Genomic DNA, 21,049 nt, shown 5'->3' with positions numbered 1-21,049 from the left:
CCTGACAGGAGGGGCAATGACTAAACAAAGGAGGCCCAGGCACTTGGCAGGTGGAGCAAGGTTTCAGATTTCCCCAGGAGCCAGCTCAGTTTCTCCGGCAGGTGGGCAAGGAGCCACCTGGAACACAGCAGTGACAAAGCAGTGACAGAGCCCCACAGAAATGCCCAATGGCACTCAGTGGGGACGAGAGCAGCCAGCACACAGGGTGGAGGGTGGGTGTGCAGGCTCCTGCCCTTCCTTCACAAAGCAGCCTGCGAAAGCAAAATAAATTTTAAAAAACAGAGAGAGGAGAAGGATGAGAGGGAAGGGGAGGGGGGAGAGGGGAGAGGAGGAGGAGGAGGAGAGGGTGGTGAGATAAGCCAAGTGAACCTGCAGAGCCACTGAGCAGGTGAGCAGTGGCAAGGATAAAGGGCCCACGTCTGAAAACCTGCAAGAGCATGCTCTCCTTTTCTGTGTTTCTGGAATTTCCAAAATTTCCATGATGCAAATATGCCAATTTATAATGATAACTATATTTTAATTTTTTTAATTGAGATATAATTGGCATATACTATTGTGTAAGCTTAAGGTGTACAACCTGTTGATCTGATACATTTGTATGTTATAATGTTACTACCGTAGTGTTACTGATACCTCCATCATGACACAGTTATTTCTTTTTTGCAGTGAGAACGTTTAAGACCTGGTCTCTTGGTAAGTTTGAAGTATAAAATACACTATTATTAACTATAATCACGATGCTGTGCATTAGATCTCCAGAATTTATTTATCTACCAAATGGAAGTTTCTTCTCTTTGACTAACATATCCCCAATTCCCTCACCCCCAGCCCCCACTTACCACCAATCTACTCTCTGGTTCTAGGAGTTCAGCTTTTTTAGACTCCACAGATAAGTGATATCATAAAGTACTTGTTGTCCCCTGACTTATCTCTCACTTAGCATAATGCCCTCAAAGTCCATCCATGGTATAGCAAAGGGCAGGATTTCCTTTCTTTTTCATGGTTGAATAATATTTCTTTCTCTCTCTCTCTCTCTCTCTCTCTCTCTCTCTCTCTCTCTCTCTCTGTGTGTGTGTGTGTGTGTGTGTGTGTGTGAACATCTTTGTCCACTCATCCACTGACAGACACTGGGGTTGTTTCCATATCTTGGCTATTGTCAATAATGCAGCAACAAACACGGGAATGAAGGTTTCTTCTCAGGATAGTGATTTTATTTCCTTTGGATAAATACCCAGATGTGGGATTGCTGGGACATATGGTAGTTCTATATTTAACTTTTTGAGGAACCTCCATACTGTTTTCCACAGTGCCTGCACCGGTTTGCGTTCCCACCAACATGCACAAGGATTCCCTCTTCTCCATATCCTCACCAACACTTATTATCTCTTACCTTTTAATGGTAGCCAGGTAATGATAACTTTATTTTTTTAAGTTTATTTATTTAATTGGAGGGAGGAGGGGCAGAGAGAGATGTAGAGAGAGAATCCCAAGTAGGTGCCACGCTGTCAGCCCGACATGGGGCTTGAACTCACAAACTATGAGATCATGACCTGAACTGAAATCAAGAGTCAGACGCTTTACCAACTGAGCCAGCCAGGCACTCCTAATGATAACTTAAAAAAGCACAATGAATAGTGGGAGGAAGGCCGGAAAGATATGTGGCAAACTGTTAGCAGAGATTTCTTCTGGGATGAGGAACTATAGGTGATTTTTCTTTTGTTTCTTTTCACCTTTCTGGTCTTTCCAAATTATCTAGAATGAGCACAAATGATTTTGAGTGGGACTGGCCCAGCCATCCCTGTGCTCTCAGGGGGCAGCAGAGAAGTCCTGCTAGGTATCTCTGGCTGGTCCCCCTGGTGGCACAGTCACTGTCTTCCCAGGCCGCCCTCCCCAGACTTCCCTCCAGCTTCCATCTGCAGGCTGAGACCATTTAAATGGAGAGACCTGGGGTCCTTAATTCCAGAGAGGCTGATTTAAGGGAATCATATTGGCCTTATTTTGTGACTGGGGACTTAAAGCAGGAGAGAGATAAGACAGGAAGAGCAGAGAGGGCCTAGCCAATGCATCTGGCATTGGGCCAGGCCAGGGGACCAGCCAGCAGCAATAAGTAGATTCTTAGCACAGAAGAGAGAACACTGGTGATAAATTAAGAGGTCTTTATTGTCTCTTCCCAAGATGCACAGAGGTTCTAATAGTGCTTCATTCACCCCAAGCAGGCCAGGAACCAGACAGAGAAGGGGCAAAGATAACGTTACACCTTCAGGAGCAGAAAAGACCAAGGTGGGGCTGCCAGAGGGCTGGAAGGGTATCAGGAGTGGGGGGTAGGGAAGGGGCTAGGGGATGAAGAGGGGAGCAGTAGGAAGGGTGCTGGGCTCAGGGAGAGACGGGAGGGGGGTGGTTGGGAGAGTACGGGGCGGGGCGGGGTGGGGCTGAAGAAACCCTGGCTGCAGCAACAAAGATGTCCTTGTAGCCCTTGATCTCCTTGATCTCATTGCTGCTGATGAGGACTTGCAGCTGGCGTGGTCCAGTTTTGATGGGGTAGAGGTCCAGTTGAATGTGGATCGTGTGTCCAGCCACCAGAGTCCCAATGCTGAAAGTCAAAAAGAGCCTGTTAGAGCCTTAAGTAACTGCTGGGATGGGTGGTATAGTTTCCCCTCTTGGAGTAAGCACCTCCCACCCCCCCAACACCACCAAGGTCAACCTTCCCCATGGAGGGTGGGAAAGTGGGGGCAAGTAGGCACCCTTCAGGAGACAAAGGACCGACCTATGACCCCACAAGGTACCCCTTGTCAGAGACCAGCATGAGACAGACGGTACTTACTTTTTGGATATCTGCCCATCAATGAGGCCACTTCCCTCCAGCACCATCATGCAGTTACTCAGAGCAGTCATTAGGGTATTGGTGAGGGTGATGTGGACTCTCAGTGCCTTGCCCACCTCAGCCCTTTTAGACACCTGTGAGGAGAGAAGACAGGGATATTGTGGGCAACTGGCCTCATTTCCACACTCCAGTTCAGCATGCTCATTCCACTGTCCTTCTCTTCACCACCAGGGACTGCTTCCTTACTGCTAAACCACTGCAATTGGGAGAGAAGAATGTAAGCCGAAGAGTATTCAAGGTTAACAAATATCCTGACCTGTCTTAGAAAGTCACAATGCTTCAGGAAGCCACTGCCAGTTGGGAATTGACACCAAGTTGAAATCTATTTCCCTCCCCACCATCTAGTTCAGAATGGCAATTAGATTTCAACTAAAGTGCCAGCTCCAATCTGTTCATCATGGCTAATAGAAATGGCGTGTTGAAAAGGATCCTGAGGACAAATCCAGAGCCAGAGAGCTATGACTGATTAGTAGCGTCTGACACAGGCATGGGATAAGAAGTGGTGCTATATGCACCATCCATATGCTATCAGTGATATCTTTCTTTTTTTTCCGTTTACTTATTTATTTTGAGAGAGAGAGGGACCACAAGCAGGGGAGGGGCAGAGAGAGAGGGAGAAAGAGAATCTCAAGCAGGCTCAGCACCATCAGTGCAGACCCTGATACAGGGCTCAAACTAATGAACCGCTAGATCACAACCTGAGCCCAAACCAAGAGTCAGATGCTTAACTGACGGAACCACCCAGGTACCCCTAGCACTATCCTTCTGAGGCCAATGTCACATGATATGGCAGAGCCAGGACCTGAGCCAGGTGTCCCAGACCCCAGCCAGGATCTTTCCCCCACGTTGTTCTGACAGTAGAAACACTCTTGAGTTTCCCCAGGTGTGTTCTGTGCATCCCACGTGAGGTCTGTGTCATAGGGCAGCATGGCCTTGGCCTGTGAGTGGGAGGCAGGGTCTCTATCCTACTCACTTCTAGAGCCCGGTGCCTAGTGCAGTGCCAACCAGGTGGTGGATATTTGATGAACATATGTTGAACTAAAATGGGTCCTGACCACCCAGATCATACTCGAGGCATGTTCTCCCTCAAACAGAGAATTAAGAAAAAGTAAGAACCCATCCTGACTTCTCTAAAATTCAAATGAAAGAAACAAATCCCTTGTCCTCTAATGAGGGCATCAAAGTAGAACAGGCAAAAATGTCTTTGGGATCCTTCATACTCACACAAATCATCCCCCATTCCCTTAACTGTGGGGACCAATTGATAGTCTACTCTGGTTCTGATGTGTTTGCATTGGATCTTGTTTGTAACCAGGGCTCTGGGTAATGGGGGCAGGGTCCTCGCCTCAGCACCAGGCTGTGATTCTGCCCACTGTTTGCTGCACCGTGGCCTGACAACACGCCCAGGTGAAAACTGTCAGGTGGTCACATGGTTTATGATGTGGAGCTACTCATTCTGGTTGGGGTGGAGTGTGCCACTAACAAATCCAGCAGGTGCAAAGCCAGGTTGGGATCAGGCAGTGGGCAAGTTCTTTAGAACAGGAGGGGAGATGGAGAAAGGAGGCTTTGAGGGAAGGAAAACCCCTGGTAATGGGAGATGGGGAATATTTCTGCCCTCCATTTATCCTTCTTCCACCTGTAATGACCTTGCCAGCCACACAATCTTAGAACTCAAATCCGAGGCTCCTTTCATATGTCCTCCCTCTTCCCTGTCAACCCTGTGTTATCTGCAGTCACCTTTGGAATTTCACTTGTGGTTTTTCTCAAATCCGGCTCCTCTACTCAATCTCCCAGCCATGCCTCTCCTGTCTCTCTGCCTCTGCAAAGCTATCTCCCTACTTAAAATGCTTTCATCTCCACCTCATTTCTCTGGACAGTGTCTTCCTATGCATCCTCCACAAAATGTCACTTCCTCTGGGAAGACTTCCACTCTGCCCTGCACTTTGCACAGAGGACAAGACAACACCATACTGTGCTTTAATCATCTATTTGGTGTCTGAAGCAGGGACTGTATCTCATTCACTGCTGTAGCCCCAGCCCCTGGGTCGGGTGAGTCAAAGGGCTTCCGGGCTCCATCTCTGTCCAAGACACCTTACCTCAATAGATAAATTGGGAGGTTCCAGAGAGATATCTTTTAGGACCAGCATGGACCTCCCCATATCCTCCACCTTGGCAATGCCAGACACACGGATCAGCTTCTCATCTGTCAGCTTGTTTCTGTAATTGTCGTAGGGTAGCAAGAGCGGCCACTGTATCTCTAGGCACAGACAAAAGACATCTTGAGTCTGGACACAAAGACACACACACACACACACACACACACACACACACGGAAATTTGTATGTGTGAGAGACTATGTGTGTGAGTCTGTATGTGTATGAAAGTATGTGTGCATAACAAAGAGAAAGATACAGTGTACTTAACCTATACCTACTGCCCCCAGAAGTCATTGCTATGTCTCACCTAGTGGGATAGTGTCAGAGGTACAGCACATGGCATATGTGACCCCCTGCCAACAACAGCTTCACTACCTGGCACGTGTGTGTTGGGGTGCAGGGATCTCTGTGTAATCTGGCTGAACCATCCCAGCTTTGTTCATGACCCCACAGCTCCCATCCCTATAGGTGATTTTCCAGGCCTTGTTCATACTCACCCTCCCCAAAGTCCAGGTTCAAGTGCACTGTTTGCCTCCAGAGGGGCTCCCGGGTGCCACCCTGGTGCAGCAGGGCCTGTGCGCAGAAGTGCACCACCAGTCTGATGGGACCCCGCGGGTGGACTCTGTCTGGCACCCTCAGGGCATGCAGCTTCAGCAACAGGTCCTGGCCCCACTCAGGCGTCCTGGCCAGGTGAAGCTGCAGCTGGGCTGGCTGATCCTGAGACCCCCTGGACCCCAGCAGATCCAGGAAGGGTGAGGAGGCCCTTCCTGGGCCCAGCATTTTCTGGGAAGCCTTCATGAACACAGATCGCTCCTCAGGGGATCCTGGCAGAAAGGAGAGCCAGGAAAGACCTCAGTAAGGAGGGGTTGAGAGGACCAGTGGCCTTCTTTGGGAAACAAGCCACCCAGAAACTTCCAGCTCCCTTCCCAAAGGGAAGCTACATAAGGAGACAATACAGCATCGTGGCTGAGAACAGGGGATTGGTATATTGCTTGGTGCTGCATTCAAATCTTGCTCAGCTAGGTGTCCCTTAATCCCTTGGTGCCCAATTCTTTCATTTATAACCCAGATATATCTCCTTGCCTCATAGAGTTGCCAAAAATTTGAGTTAAATGAGTTGATGAATATAAGTACCCAGTACTGTTCTTTGTCATCAGTATTGTCACCATCATCACTGTCATCATCATCATCAAAGCCAAAGGCTTTCCCCCCTCCCCCACCGCATCAACATCCTCACTTCTAAAATACATGCTCAAGAGACTCTTAAAAACTGAGAACAAACTGAGGGTTGATGGGGGGTTGGGAGGGAGGGGAGGGTGGGTGATGGGTATTGAGGAGGGCACCTTTTGGGATGAGCACTGGGTGTTGTATGGAAACTGACAATAAATTTCGTATATTGAAGAAAAAAATAAAATAAAATAAAAGGTAAAAAAAATAAAATAAATAAAATACATGCTCAAATCTTTTAAGTGGGTCTTCCTCTCTTGCTCCTGGGGTCTACTCAACATTCAGGTTGAACTCCAACTTATCCCAAATTGTGGACTTCTCTAGTAAAGTTACTATGCACCAGAGGCATTGCTCCAAGTGCTTTCTCTGTATACTCAGCTGCCCTCACAATAGCCCTCTGAGGTATCATTAACCCATTTTACAGATGAGGAGGTGGAGGCACAGGGATGTTAAGAACACATCCAGGCTTATACCACTAGAACATAGCAGTACCAACATAGCAGCATTGTTGGTACTCAGGCAGCCTGATGCCACCCTGGCCTTCTCCACAGAGACATCTACTCCCTTCCACAGGCCAGGTGTCCTTCCTTTCCCTCCTTAAGTGCCCACCTCCCTCCTTGCTGCCACCCCCACTGCCATGATGTAAGGGGACCATGATATGACCCTAGGACAGAGTTGCCATAATAATAAAGAACATTCCATTTGAATTTCAGGTAAATTTGAATTTCAGATATACAATAATTTTTGTTTAAGTATATTACATGCTATATTTGGGACACACTTATACTAATGAAATATTTGCTTATCTGAACTGATCTCGAATTCAGATTTAACTGGGCACTCTGTTTTTATTTTCTCAGTCCAGCAGCCCTAGGCCCACATGGCCAGCGTCCAAGAAAGCCCCTGGGAGTTTGCGATGAGGAGGAGGTGATCAGGTGGTGTTGGTTTTAACAGGCATGAGCCATTCTCACTGGGAAGAACACAACAGACGCCATGTCCACCCACCCTGAAACCCCAGGGCCCCAAGCACCTTCTGGATACTTGTAGGAGCTGGTAATGTTCTGTCGCTTAGCCGACCCTACCATCTTGGTGCTGATTTCCTTCCCAATGGAATGGGTATTATGGTCCAGGATTTCCTGGGCCTGACCATCTCTGAAGAGCCAAATGACTTCATCAGCATTCACCTCGGCGTACACAAATGGGGTGTCATAGGGCAGGTGAACCTCCCCTTCCCTGATGGCCTTCACAGAAGCAGGGCCGCAGCAGAATATCCCTGTGGAAGGAACAGAAGTTGAGGACAGCTGACAGCTGCTAGCATGTGGACTGGGCCGGCTGGTGGTGGCGAGGGCAGGTAAGGGGATGGGATGGAGAAAACCCTCACACACCGAGTGCTCTCAGGTTCCCACAAATTCATCAGATCCTCACAGCCACCTGTGGCATTTATCAGCTTCCCCACTTTGCAGGTGAGAAAACAAGGTCCTGCAAGTCATCTGGGTCACCCAGCTGAAGGCAATGAAGTGAGAAAAAATACTACCCCTTTCTGGCCTCCTGCTCATGTGATCAGTCCCCCTGCTTAGCCCCCTCACGGAGCCCAGATCCTTCCACAGTGGCCCTCACTCACCGCTGCTGGTTTGCTGGGGAGTGGGGTCCAGAACTTGCCACCCATTGTATCCTGGTGGGAGATCTTTCCGGATCATCCAGCACTCATTCCAGACATGGAAATTCCTGCAGAGAAGAGTAAGGAAATGAAGATTCACATTTTCCTGGATTTGTCAGGTATCAGACACTATATTGAGTGCTTTATATTGTTGTTTTTAAATTTTAAAATGTAATTGACATACTATATTGTATTATTTTCAGGTGTACAACATAGTGATTTAACATTTGTATAAATTATGAAGTGATCACCCATGAAAAATCTAGATACCATATGGCACTGTATAAAGTTGTTATGTACTAATTATATCCCCCCCCTTTTTTTTACTCTTTATTTGGAAGTAATTTCAAGCTTACAGTAAAGTTGCAAGAATAGTACAAAAAATGCCCAAGGGTGCCTGGGTGGCTCAATCAGTTAAGCGTCAGACTTCAGCGCAGGTCATGATCTCACAGTTCATAAGTTCAAGCCCCGCACTGAGCTCTGTGCTGACAGCTCAGAGCCTGGAGTCTGCTTTGGATTCCAGGTCTCCCTCTCTCTCTGCCCCCCCTCCCCCGCTCATGTCTCTGTCTCTCTTTCAAAAATAAATAAACATTTTTAAAAATTACAAAAAATACCCATATACCCAAGTTATCTATCGTTAACATTTCGCTTCATTTGCTTTACCATTGGGTTTCTTTCAGTATGGATTTGAAGATTATCAATACATTTTTTCTTTTGTTTTTTACTTCAGTGTGTATTTTCTAAGAATAGAGATCTTCCCTTACAGTTATCAACCCCACGCATTTCTTATTGATATAATATTTTTATCTAATTTACTGTCTATATTTCAATTTTATCAATCGACCAAATATTGTCCTATTTATTTATTTATTTATTTATTTTTAATTTACATCCAAGTTAGTATATAGTGCAACAATGATTTCAAGAATAATGCATCTCACCCATTTAGCCCATTCCACCTCCCACAACCCTTCCAGCAACCCTCTGTTTGTTCTACATATTTAATAGTCTCTTATGTTTTGTCCCCCTCCCTGTTTTTATATTATTTTTGCTTCCCTTCTCCTATATTCATCTGTTTTGTATCTTAAAGTCCTCATATGAGTGAAGTCATATGATATTTGTCTTTCTCTAATTCCGCTTAGCATAATACTTCTAGTTCCATCCACGTAGTTGCAAATGACAAGATTTCATTCTTTTTCATTGCCGAGTAATACTCCATTATGTATATATCTACCACATCTTTTTTTTTTATTTTTTAGCTTTTAATTTACATCCAAATTAGCTAGCATATAGTGCAACAATGATTTCAGGAGCAGATTCCTAATTCCCATTACCCATTTAGCCCATCCCCCCTCCCACAACCCCTTCAGTAACCCTGTTTGTTCTCCATATTTAAGAGTCTCTTATGTTTTGTCCCCCTCCCTGTTTTTATATTATTTTTGCTTCCCTTTCCTTATGTTCATGTGTTTTGTATCTTAAAGTCCTCATATGAGTGAAGTCATATGATATGTCTTTTTCTGACTAATTTCACTTAGCATAATACCCTCCAGTTCCATCTGCGTAGTTGCAAATGGCAAGATTTCATTCTTTTTGATTGCTGAGTAATACTCCATTGTATATATATACCACATCTGCTTTATCCATTCATCCATCGATGGACATTTGGGCTCTTTCCATACTTTAGCTATCGTTGATAGTGCTGCTATAGACACTGGGGCGCATGTGCCCCTTCAAAACAGCATACCTGTATCCTTTGGATAAATACCTAGTAGTGCAATTGCTGGGTCGTAGAGTAGTTCTATTTTTAATTTTTTGAGGAATCTCCATACTGTTTTCCAGAATGGCTGCACCAGTTTGCATTCCCACCAGGAGTGCAAAAGAGATCTTCTCTCTCTGCATCCTTGCCAACATCTGTTGTTGCCTGAGTTGTTAACGTTAGCCATTCTGACAGGTGTGAGGTGGTATCTCATTGTGGTTTTGATTTGTATTTCTCTGATGATGAGTGATGTTGAGCATTTTTTCATGTGTTGGTTGGCCATCTGGATGTTGAACTTCTTTGGAGAAGTGTCTATTCATGTCTTTTGCCCATTTCTTCACTGGATTATTTGTTTTTTGGGTGTTGAGTTTGATAAGTTCTCTATAGATTTTGGATACTAACCCTTTATCTGATATGTCATTTGCAAATATCTTCTCCCATTCCGTCGGTTGCCTTTTAGTTTTGCTGATTGTTTCCTTTGCTGTGCAGAAGCTTTTTATCTTGATGAGGTCCCAACAGTTCATTTTTGCTTTTGTTTCCCTTGCCTCTGGAGAAATGTTGAGTAAACATTTGCTGCAACCAAGGTCAAAGAGTTTCTTGCTTGCTTTCTCCTTGAGGATTTTGATGGCTTCCTGTCTTATGTTTAGGTCTTTCATCCATTTTGAGTTTATTTTTGTGTATGGTGTAAGAAAGTGGTCCAGGTTCATTTTTCTGCATGTCACTGTCCAGTTTTCCCAGCACCACTTGCTGAAGAGACTGTTTTTATTCCATTGGATATTCTTTCCTGCTTTGTCAAAGATTAGTTGGCCATACATTTGTGGGTCCATATCTGGGTTCCCTATTGTGTTCCATTGATCTGAGTGTCTGTTTTTGTGTCAGTACCATACTGTCTTGATGATTATGGCTTTGTAATGCAGCTTGAAGTCCGGGATTGTGATGCCTCTAGCTTTGGTTTTCTTTTTCAAGATTGCTTTGGCTATTTGGGGTCTTTTCTGGTTCCATACAAATTTTAGGATTGTTTGTGTTAGCTCTGTGAAGAATGCTGGTATTTTGATAGGGATTGCATTGAATATGTAGATTGCTTTGGATAGTATTGACATTTTAAAAATACTTGTTCTTCCTATCCAGGAGCATGGAATCTTTTTCCATTTTTTTTTTGTGTCTTCAATTTCTTTCATAAGCTTTCTATAGTTTTCAGTGTATAGATTTTTCACTTCTTTGGTTAGGTTTATTCCTAGGTATTTTATGGGTTTGTATGCAATTTTAAATGGGATCAATTCCTTGATTTCTCCTTCTGTTGCTTCATTGTTGGTGTATGGGAATGCAACCAATTTCTGTGCATTGATTTTATATCCTGTGACTTTGCTGAATTCATGGATCAGTTCTAGCAGGTTTTTGGTGGAATTTTTTTGATTTTCCATATAGAGTATCATGTCATCTGCAAAGAGTGAAAGTTTGACCTCTTCCTGACTGATTTGGATGCCTTTTATTCCTTTGTGTTGTCTGATTGCTGAGGCTAGGACTTCCAATATTATGTTGAATAATAGTGGTGAGAGTGGACATCCCTGTCTTGTTCCTGACCTTAGGGGGAAAGCTCTCAGTTTTTCCCCATTGAGGATGGTATTAGCATTGGGTCTTTCATATATGGATTTTATGATCTTGAGGTATGATCCTTCTATCCCTACTTTCTTGAGGGTTTTTATCAAGAAATGCTGTATTTTGTCAAATGCTTTCTCTGCATCTACTGAGTGGATCATGTGGTTCTTGTCCTTTCTTTTATTGATGTGATGAATCACATTGATTGTTTTGTGGATATTGAACCAACCCTGCATCCCAGATATAAATCCCACTTGGTCGTGGTGAATAATTTTTTTCATGTATTGCTGGATCCAGTTGGCTAGTATCTTGTTGAGGATTTTTGTGTCCATGTTCATTAGGGAAATTGGTCTATAGTTCTCCTTTTTAGTTAGGTCTTTGTCTGGTTTTGGAATCAAGGTAATGCTGGCTTCATAGAAAGAGTTTGGAAGTTTTCCTTCCATTTCTATTTTTTGGAACAGCTTCAAGAGAATAGGCATTAACTCTTTAAATGTTTGGTAGAATTCGAATAGTGTCCTTTATTACATTCTTTACCACCCAGTCTAGGATCACACATTGCATTTAGCTGTCCTGTCTCCTTTGTCTACCTTGATCTGGAGCAGTTTCTCAGCCTTTGTTTTATTACATTGAAATTTTGAATTCAGTATTTATTTGCCAGAGCTATATTCATTTTGAGCTTATCTGAGGCTTTCTCATGATTAGATTCAGGTTATGCATTCACACACCAAACGCTACATAAGTGATATAGCCTTCTCAGATACACCACTGCTGATTGAATCGGGGGTTCTTCAGCCCTTTAGGAACTCAGAGCGGGAGGGGCTCCAAGGATTGCCACTAGTTCTCACGCAACCCAAAGATCTGACCTGGAAACTGGCTGGAAAAGGAAAAACATGACACCAGATTTACAGTACAGCAGAGGAGTAGGGAGCCAGGGGAAGAGATCAGAGATCCAGAAATGAAGGCACATACACACACACACACACACACACACACACGCAGAGAGGGAGTGAGGTGGATAGAGGAAGGAACAGGAGAGACTGAGGAAGTGGACAAAAGCAGCAAGTGCAGGCTTTGCCCGAGGAGAAACAGAGAATGGCACAAACAAATGGCTCAAAGAAGGAAGAGTCGTCTGTAAGATGCATAAAGATTTTGAAGTTAGTGTTCACAGAACACAAAATCAATTTTTTTGGTTGTGGGCTTCAGAATGTTATCCCATAGTCTTATATTTCTGAAGGGAGTTTAGTGTGATGATGTAATTAGCCAGAACAGTCTCCTAGGTTAGGGAATTGCTCTCTGGGCACCAGCAACAAGATAAAGGATGATATTGCCTCAAAAGTAGAGAGAACCAGGTCAGAGCTTCCTTACCCTTCCTGACATGGAGCAGAGATGTGTTTGAGATGGTGTCCCTTACCATATTTTGTCTCGCTTCTGAGTAGGCAGCATCTCTGCATTTTGGTCATAGTAGGTGTCGACAGTCAAGTTCCTGTCCATGTTGTGTGCAGAACGAAAATTGGAAACCACACGGGTTGGAACACCTAAACATCTCATTACTAAAGAGAAAGAAAACATGGAGAATCACTGAGTTCATTTCAAGCAGAATCGTTAGCTCCGCATGCATGCTTTCTAACTTTTAAGCTGGAGGAGAGAAAGAAGGCCAAGATTCTTGCAGATCCATACCTGTAAGTCCTTTATTCTCAAAGCACTAAACCCAGGCCCAGAACCCTGCTGCCTACTTGCCCCATTGATGGTCTCCATCCCACTAGGAAAAAGAAATCGTTTGAAGGTTACTTAAAACAACAATAAGCAACTCAATTTATTATTTAGTGCTTTTTCCATTCAGCAGCTTTCCAGATTAAAAACAGAGAACCTAAAACATTTGCTAATTTGAAAGAAAATAAAAAACTTCAGGCCTTGTGGCCTGTTTTAGAAGAGAAGCTGTGTGGCTTAACTTCTCTGGGCCTTAGTCTCCTTGTGTGTAACAAAATAAGGAATTGAAACAGATGATTTTCAATTCTGAAATTCTGAATCTGTAATTCTACTGAAATACAAAGATTTGGAGGAGGTAAGAAAGAAATCAGAGAAAGGATAGAAGGGCAAGATGGACATAGAAGTAACTGGAAGACATCGGAGACAGAGGGAACTTGCTTGTACAATGAGGCAATAGCCATCCCTGATAAGGCAACAGCATCCTCTTGTGGCATCTCAGGATAGTACTACAAAGGCTTCTTAATGCTGAGTAAAGATCTTTTTCTTTTTTTTTTAATGTTTTATTTATCTTTGAGAGAGCTCAAGCTGGGGAGGGGCAGAGAGAGAGGAAGACAGGATCTGAAGCGGGCTCTGTGCTGATAGCGGCAAACCCAATGCAAGGCTTAAACTCATGAATCTTGAAATCATGCCCTGAGAGCCGAAGTTGGACGCTCAACCTACTGAGCCACCCAGGTGCCCCCAAAACTGAGTTAAGATCTTAAGATTTCACTTAAGTAGTTAAGATCTACTCACACAAAGCAGATATTACACCACCTACACCACCACCACATCCAAGCGTAAGGGCGCGCGCACGCACACACACACACACACACACACACACACACACACACACATCTTCCCAAGGCCAAGTAAAATCAAGCCAAGAGCCAGATATGACCTTTGGAACATAGGTCTCCACCTCAGCCAGCGAGGCGAGGAGTTCAGACAAGTTTATCCTATCCCTCTCCAGCTCAGGACCAGCAGTGGGTGCCTCCTGAGGCTGCTGGGAGGATTATAGTGCTTTGAAAAGTAAGAGGACTATTGAGATTGACCAATCTTTTTGTTACAATTGATTCAAGAGTCCCAAAGGGAGCCAGCCATGTGCTCACAGTCACTTCTCTACTCCCAGCACATCTCCTGAGCTTTTCATAACCTCTCTGAAGGGGTGACAGCTAGATCAGGACTGCAAGTGGCCAGAGGCTGTGTGGTGGGAGCAGCTGTCCCCTTCCTCAATGGCCCCAGAACTTTAGGGCCTGGGAGTGGGGAGAGGCTTCAAGACGGAGTAAGGATGCAGACCTAGACCTTCTCCCTCTCATCCCAGGGCCTAAGGGCCCAAGCTCTCCTCTACAACACCTGCCTAACCAGGGACTTCCCAGCCCAAGACAACTGTGGCCATATTAAATGCTGGTGCTGTGCTGAGCATTTTCCAGGGAAAATGAATGAGCAAAGTGAGGTCACTCTGTTTGAATACTCAGATTTAAACATCTCGTCTATCTGTAGCACCTGTACATATCTGCCAAGCTATGCTGCCCCTCTCAGAAAAATCTAGAACTTTGTCTTTGGCCCCTGTCTCTGTCTTCTCTGTTCTTTGCTCCCTCATCCTCCAATTCAGAGTCAGCCCATTCACTCAGCAAACACTGAGCATCACAACACAACAGGTAGCATGTGTAAGGTACTCCTGCCTTGCATGGGGCAAGACAGGCAGACACCTCAGTATTCTGTCTTTCCCTCATCCTCACAGATAATCCGATCAACACCTTTGCACTAAATCGTAAATAAATGGTAATGCAAAAAACACTGATGCTCCATGTGGGTAGTTAGCAAAGTAGCAAATCTCCTATTGTAACTCCTCAAGAAACTCTCCAAGAAGTATTTGGGAGCCGCCAGCTCTGCCTACAGGTGGGATCAGACTTTCTCAGATCATTTGCTTGTACTTCAAGCTTCCCCCAGCTGTCCCTGACTCCAGGCTCACCAGGAGCTGAGAAACGTGAGCAGTGGCAGAGAGAAGCTGCCTTTGCTTCCACTTTGGGGCCACACTCTTCTTTATCCAAGTGACCATTTTAATAGTCTAACTGCCATCAAGGAGACTGCAGAATGATTGTGACGGGTCAACCTCCCTCCTAGGAAAATATGCAAGAGTCCCCAAGAGTATGGAGTGTGCTGGGTGAGAGTCCCTGTGTGCACCATCTCTTAGCTGTGGGGCTATGGTCAGGCCCCAGTTAACTTATGTGAAAATGGAGATAACCAGAGCCCGACTTCAAAGGGTCATCCCAAAAATTAAATGAATGCTTCTGCATCCCCATCTCTCCCTCACTCACCTGTGCACATCACAGCTGCAAAGACCCAGCACTGTCCATACTTCACAGGCTGCCTGCCCCTGGCTAACCACTGCCGCAGGATGGCTACGCTGCCATTCCACTCCAGCGGGCTGACCCCCCTGGAGTAGTCTTCTCCCCAGTTTCCCTGCAGCACACCGTTGTCATCGTTGCTGTTGATCTGCAAAGGACAGACAGGCGGGTCCCCACAGTGCCCTAGGGAAGCTCAGATTGTCCTCAGACAGGGCCGGGAGAGCTTCTGTGCTTACCATAGCGCTCACCACCCTGCAGACGTACACAGGGTCATTCCGCTGGGAGTAGTCTTTGGATGGGTTCTCTAAAAAGTACAGGCTCTTGTTCAAGATCTCAAAGCAGATATCTATGATGTCCTCTTCAAACTTCCAAGTGATTTCAAGGGAGAGAAAAGAGAAGAGCGTCCTAAAACTTCAAGTCAATAACACAGGCTTTGAGGGATGGTGTATATGTGCTGGAGATGAGGATGGGGTTAAATATAAGACAAGGTCCTGCCTTCAAAGAGCTTATAAGTCAAATTGGGAGTGTATGAGATTCAGAATTCTGGAAAATGAACCTGAGTGGCTCTAATGGAAAATGCAAACAGAATTTGGAGGTGAGGGATCCCTGTTGACAAGAGATCAGAGAAGGCCATTAGCACCAGTAGGCTTGGAAGGGCAAGGTAGACAGGAAGAGAGCAGGGTGGGGATGTTCACCTGAGGTCTTTGAGTATGGTGCTGCCCAGGACAGGGGCTTAGAGGTTCTCATTTCTGGAGGACATGAGGGAGTAGGAAAGACCAGATGGATAAAAACAGGGCAGCTGTGAGAGGTGAGGGAGAAGAGTATGGGAGCCTTGAAATCAAGTAGAGGAGTTTAGCTGTAGCTGGGAACCCAGGAGAAGCCAGTGTAGGTTCATGACATAAGTTTATAACATATACTTGATACATATGCCTATGTGAAGTATGGAGAATGCTGGCTTTTTGCAGCTGTGATGTGCACAGGTGAGTGAGGGAGAGGTGGGGATGCAGACATATGTCTCTGTTTCAAAAAATCACACAAATTGTCACAGTTGGAGCACACAGTCTCCCCACTCCCTCCCCACCACCCTCCTGGTGAGTGTGGATGGGGCTGAGATGTCAGTGGGAGGGAGGCAGAAAGCATACCAGTCATATTTACTGGTTGAAAGTGGAAAAGTTGCCCAGAGCCAAAGGTCCTGCCATTTGTACACTGACAGGATATTTGATGTTATTAAAGAATTGTCGTTTATTTTTTCAGTTATGATAATGTTCACTTTTTCAGGAAGAGTTTTTATCTTTTAGAGCTATAATCAAAGTATTACTCTATTAAATGATGTGGTATCTATAAATTCCTTTCCAAACTTCCAGTGATGAGTTTGGTGGGATGGGGACAGTACAAACCAGGGACAGGCAAACTTTTTCTGTAAAGGACCAGATAGTAAGTATTTTAGCTTTTGCAGGCTGTGGGGTCTCTGTCTCAGCTACACAACTCTACCACTGTAGCATTAACACAGCCACAGGTGATACTTAAGTGAATGAGCATGGCTGTGTCCCCGTAAAATGTCATTTATGGGCACCATAGCTTGAACTTCATATAATTTGCATATCACAAAAAATTTTTTAGTTCTTTTTCAACAACTTAAAAACACGAAAACCATTTTAACTCATGAACCACACAAGAACAGTCAGTGGACTCTAGTTTGCGAACCCCTGGTATAGATGGAATAAGATTCACCATAAATTGCTCGTTACTAGAGCTGAGAGACAGGTTCATTTTAGTATCCTGTCTACTTGGATAATGTTTTAAGTTTTTTATATAAAATATTAAAAACTTGAAAGATATCTCCCCTTCCTTCCTTCCCCCTCTTACTGGTTGGGAAATTGGCCCTGCACCACACACTGTGACATTTGTTAGTGGCCTTTTGTGAGCTAATAGAGTTGATTAAGAACCAGCGTAAGTTGGGGCGCCTGGGTGGCACAGTCGGTTAAGCGTCCGACTTCAGCCGGGTCACGATCTCGCGGTCCGTGAGTTCGAGCCCCGCGTCGGGCTCTGGGCTGATGGCTCAGAGCCTGGAGCCTGTTTCCGATTCTGTGTCTCCCTCTCTCTCTGCCCCTCCCCCCTTCATGCTCTGTCTCTCTCTGTCCCAAAAATAAATAAATAAATAAATAAATAAATAAATAAATAAATAAATAAAACGTTGAAAAAAAAGAACCAGCGTAAGGAGACCTGCCCCAGGCCCCGTTTCTGGTGACAGTATTACCTGCCCATAGTTCCAGGGCCAGGAGGTGATGAATCTTTCATGACCCTTGTAAACAAAGCCATAGTCCATCATGATATACTCCTGCAATAGTATTTCACTTGGCAGGTAGACATCATCCTCTGAGTGGTTGAGTAGGAGAGGGGGCAAAAGACAAACAGAGAAATAAAAAATAAATAAAATAAAGTAAAATACAGTAATGACAGTGTCTTGCTGGATAATAGGGGAAGGAATGGGTTGGTGGCAATAGAAATCGAAACTGGACCCCTTAAAAGTCTATAATGCTCTTCTAGAGTCCAGTGATATAATCTGTACTTTAAAACATAATGATTATCATTTCCTAATTGTAAAAGTGGAAAGCCTATTGTAGAGACTTGGAAAATATGGATGACGGAATGCAGATAATGAAAATCACTCATTCCCACTACTCACAGACACCCACCACTACAGTTTGGTATATTCCTGCCACTCTTTCTGTCCACGTACATGTAATACAATTAAGATCACACTGTGTTCCATTCCCTAATCTCTTTCACTGCATATCACACCACAAGCATTTTCATCATGCCATTAAAATTCTTTTTTTAAAGATGGTTTTCAGTGAGCACATGGTATGGCATAGATAAGCAGCTTTTATCTTCTGGGCTTTCTCAGAAGAACCTCTCTGAGCCTTCCTAGTGGATCAGGTTGTCATTACAGCCTGCGAAGCAGTTGTACCTGCATTCCAAGGGTTAAAAAGCAGGATGAAAGTTCCCAATGGGTGAGTCACACTGTGACCCTGGCCCTGAGAGATCTCTATCTTCAGAGTGTAGGGACCAATGACTGCATTGGATGGTGTAAAAAGGGAGACGAAGAGTGAGTTGGTGTCAATGGTGAAGTCAGAAGCACTCCAGACATTCCCTTGTCGAGCCTGGGTAAGGGAGAAGGTGGCTCGGGTTCCCAGCAACTCCGTGGGCGCTGGTCCTGTGTGAGAGACAAATGACCCCTCAGTGAGGTTTAATATCTATGTGACATGATTCCAGGGGGCTAGGAGGACCCTCACCTTCTTCCACCACTTGCTAATCCTTTTGGTTTAAGGCTTTTATTGCCACTGGATGTCTTTGAGCAAGCCACTGAAGATCTGTGGGCCTCAGGTATTTTTATCTGTAAAATGGGATCATCATAGTACCTGAAAGCTAAAACTCCTGTCATGGGGATTAAATTATATAATATATATGAAGTTTCAGCACAGTGCCTATTGTGCATTTAAAAATTGGCTGTTATCAGGGTGCCTGGGTGGCCCAGTTGGATAAACGTCTGACTCTTGATCTCAGCTCAGGTCATGATCTCACAGAGTCCCACATCAGGCTCTGCACAGAGCCTACTTGGGATTCTGTCTCTCCTTCTCTCTGCCCCTCGCCAGCTTGTGTTCTCTCTCTATCAAAGTAAATAAATAAACTTTAAAAAAATTGGCTGTTATGATCACAGTTTCAATTTGCTGAGTTGGCCAAATCTTTCCTTAATGTCACTTATCAGGTGAGCACTTAGAGGGTCCTGGGGATCCCAGGAAGAGGGAGGGGAGGGAGCACTCAAGAAGGGGAGGTGGGAGCCCTACAGGTGAATTTTGCCTTAGGGCAGGGTGAACTCACCTGTCTCAGCCACAAAGGTGAGGTAGTCTGTCCCAAAGTGGAAGGGTCGGCTGAAATGTAGTTGGAGCAGAAAGGACTGGCCCCGGCGTACAACAAGCCTCTTCAGGCCCATCTCCTGCGTGTGATGCTCCTGGTTGTTTCTTGGGCTCTGCAGGTCCACAGACCTGAACTTCAAGGCTGCCACTGGAGGGGTATCAGGAGAGGAGACAGGTCACTCACTGCCCAGCTGTGGATCCCCAGGTTCAACATCCCCCAACACTTCTCAATCATTTCTGCAGCACCTGGCTCTGACTTTGGTAGGATTACTGTCTACACCTGAGCCCTTCTGCCACCCCTGCCTGCTAGTTTCACAACTTAGCCTTGGCAGTTTAGCAGGCCCCAACCCTGGAGTGGGAAGATTGTGATCCTGATGACTCTGCACCTGGACCCAGAGCTATAGGGCTCAAAAATGAGGGCCCCAGGGGGCACCTGGGTGGCCCATTAGGTTAAGCATCTGACTTCAGCTCAGGTCATACTCTCAACATTTGTGAGTTCAAGTCCTGCATCGGGCTTTGTGCTGACTAGCTCAGAGCCTAGAGCCTGCTTCAGATTCTGTGTCTCCCTCCCTCTCTGCCCCTCCCTCCCTGGCACTCTGTCTCTCTCCCTCTCAAAAATAACTAAACATTAAAAAAAGAAATTAGGGTCCCAGGAAGAGAAAGGTTTCCAGATAATTGACACTTAATCCATGAAGTCCCACCACATACTATTAACCACTTTTGTTGACAATCTTTCCAAAAGTTACTCTATTATCATGCTGATAGAAGAAAGAACATATTAGAATTTTGTATGAATTAAGTCAGTGGCTGACTAGAGGCTGTGACCTCAGCTACAGGCAAGTCCCTGCTTAAGATGCTGGGTAGGTAGTTTCCTTCTCACCTCTCAGCCATGCTCTGGGTGTATGAGGGCACTGACTCTTCCCAGGATGCTACTGTGTGTGTACCTAGCGTACAGTTTAAAGACTCTCATAGCACAACTGGCCAGAGTGTGGGCTGTCACTACCTTAGCTCTGAGACCTTGAGCGAGTCACTTAATATCCAGAGACATCAGTGTCCTCAGCTGCAAAATAGAGACAGCGGTATTCCTACCCCATAGGGTCCATGTGAACATTGAGTGAAGATTCACAGGTAAAGGACTTCTGGTAGTGGCAGGTACGGAGTAAGCACTCAGTAATCATTAATTGCTCTTAGTGCTAGTAATGACACAGCCTCAGATTGTATTTGCTTTGTTATTTTTAAAATTTTTTTTAATGTTTATTTATTTTTGAGAGAGACAGAGACAGAATGCGAGTGGGTTGGGACAGAGAGAGAGGGAGACGAATCTGAAACAGGCTCCAGGCTCTGAGCTGTCAGCACAGAGCCCAACGCAGGGCTCGAACTCACGAGCTGTGAGATCATGACCTGAGCTGAAGTCGGACGCTCAACCGACTGAGCCACCCAGGTGCCCCGCTTTGTTATTTTTTTTTAAAAATTTAATGTTTATTTATTTTTACTTTTGAGAGAGAAAGAATGAGAGAGAGAGAGACAGCATGCGAGTGGGGGAGGGGCAGAGAGAGAGGGAGATGCACAATCCAAAGCAGGCTTCTCAGCTGTCAGTATAGAGTCCGACGCAGGGCTTGAACCCACGAACTAGGAGATCGTGACCTTAGCCAAAGTTGGACACTTAACCAACTGAGCCACCCAGGCGCCCCTGAGTCATTTTTGCTGGTGATATTTACTGCGCTTACTGTAAACAAAAATCCATTTGATCTTTTTCCCTAGTAGC

The 21,049-nt window shown here is 45.1% G+C and overlaps 1 protein-coding gene across 1 annotated transcript; it reads right to left on the bottom strand.

Moving 5' to 3' along the window:
- Window positions 1–2,142: 2,142 nt before the first annotated feature.
- TGM7 (transglutaminase 7) lies at window positions 2,143–19,460 on the bottom strand (the record flags this gene model as incomplete). The annotated part of the gene is made up of 12 exons (XM_043554518.1): window positions 2,143–2,590; window positions 2,822–2,955; window positions 4,978–5,138; window positions 5,535–5,861; window positions 7,295–7,537; window positions 7,886–7,989; window positions 12,685–12,823; window positions 15,338–15,515; window positions 15,604–15,732; window positions 17,625–17,743; window positions 18,339–18,584; window positions 19,250–19,460. Coding segments are annotated over 12 exons (2,208 nt in total), but the record flags the coding sequence as incomplete, so codon positions are not given.
- Window positions 19,461–21,049: the final 1,589 nt, after the last annotated feature.

Source organism: Prionailurus bengalensis, chromosome B3 (genome assembly GCF_016509475.1).
Source record: "Prionailurus bengalensis isolate Pbe53 chromosome B3, Fcat_Pben_1.1_paternal_pri, whole genome shotgun sequence".
NCBI classification, from domain to species: domain Eukaryota; kingdom Metazoa; phylum Chordata; class Mammalia; order Carnivora; family Felidae; genus Prionailurus; species Prionailurus bengalensis.
The sequence above is the reverse complement of the archived record's forward strand: the minus strand, read 5'-3'. Positions and strand labels throughout refer to the sequence as shown.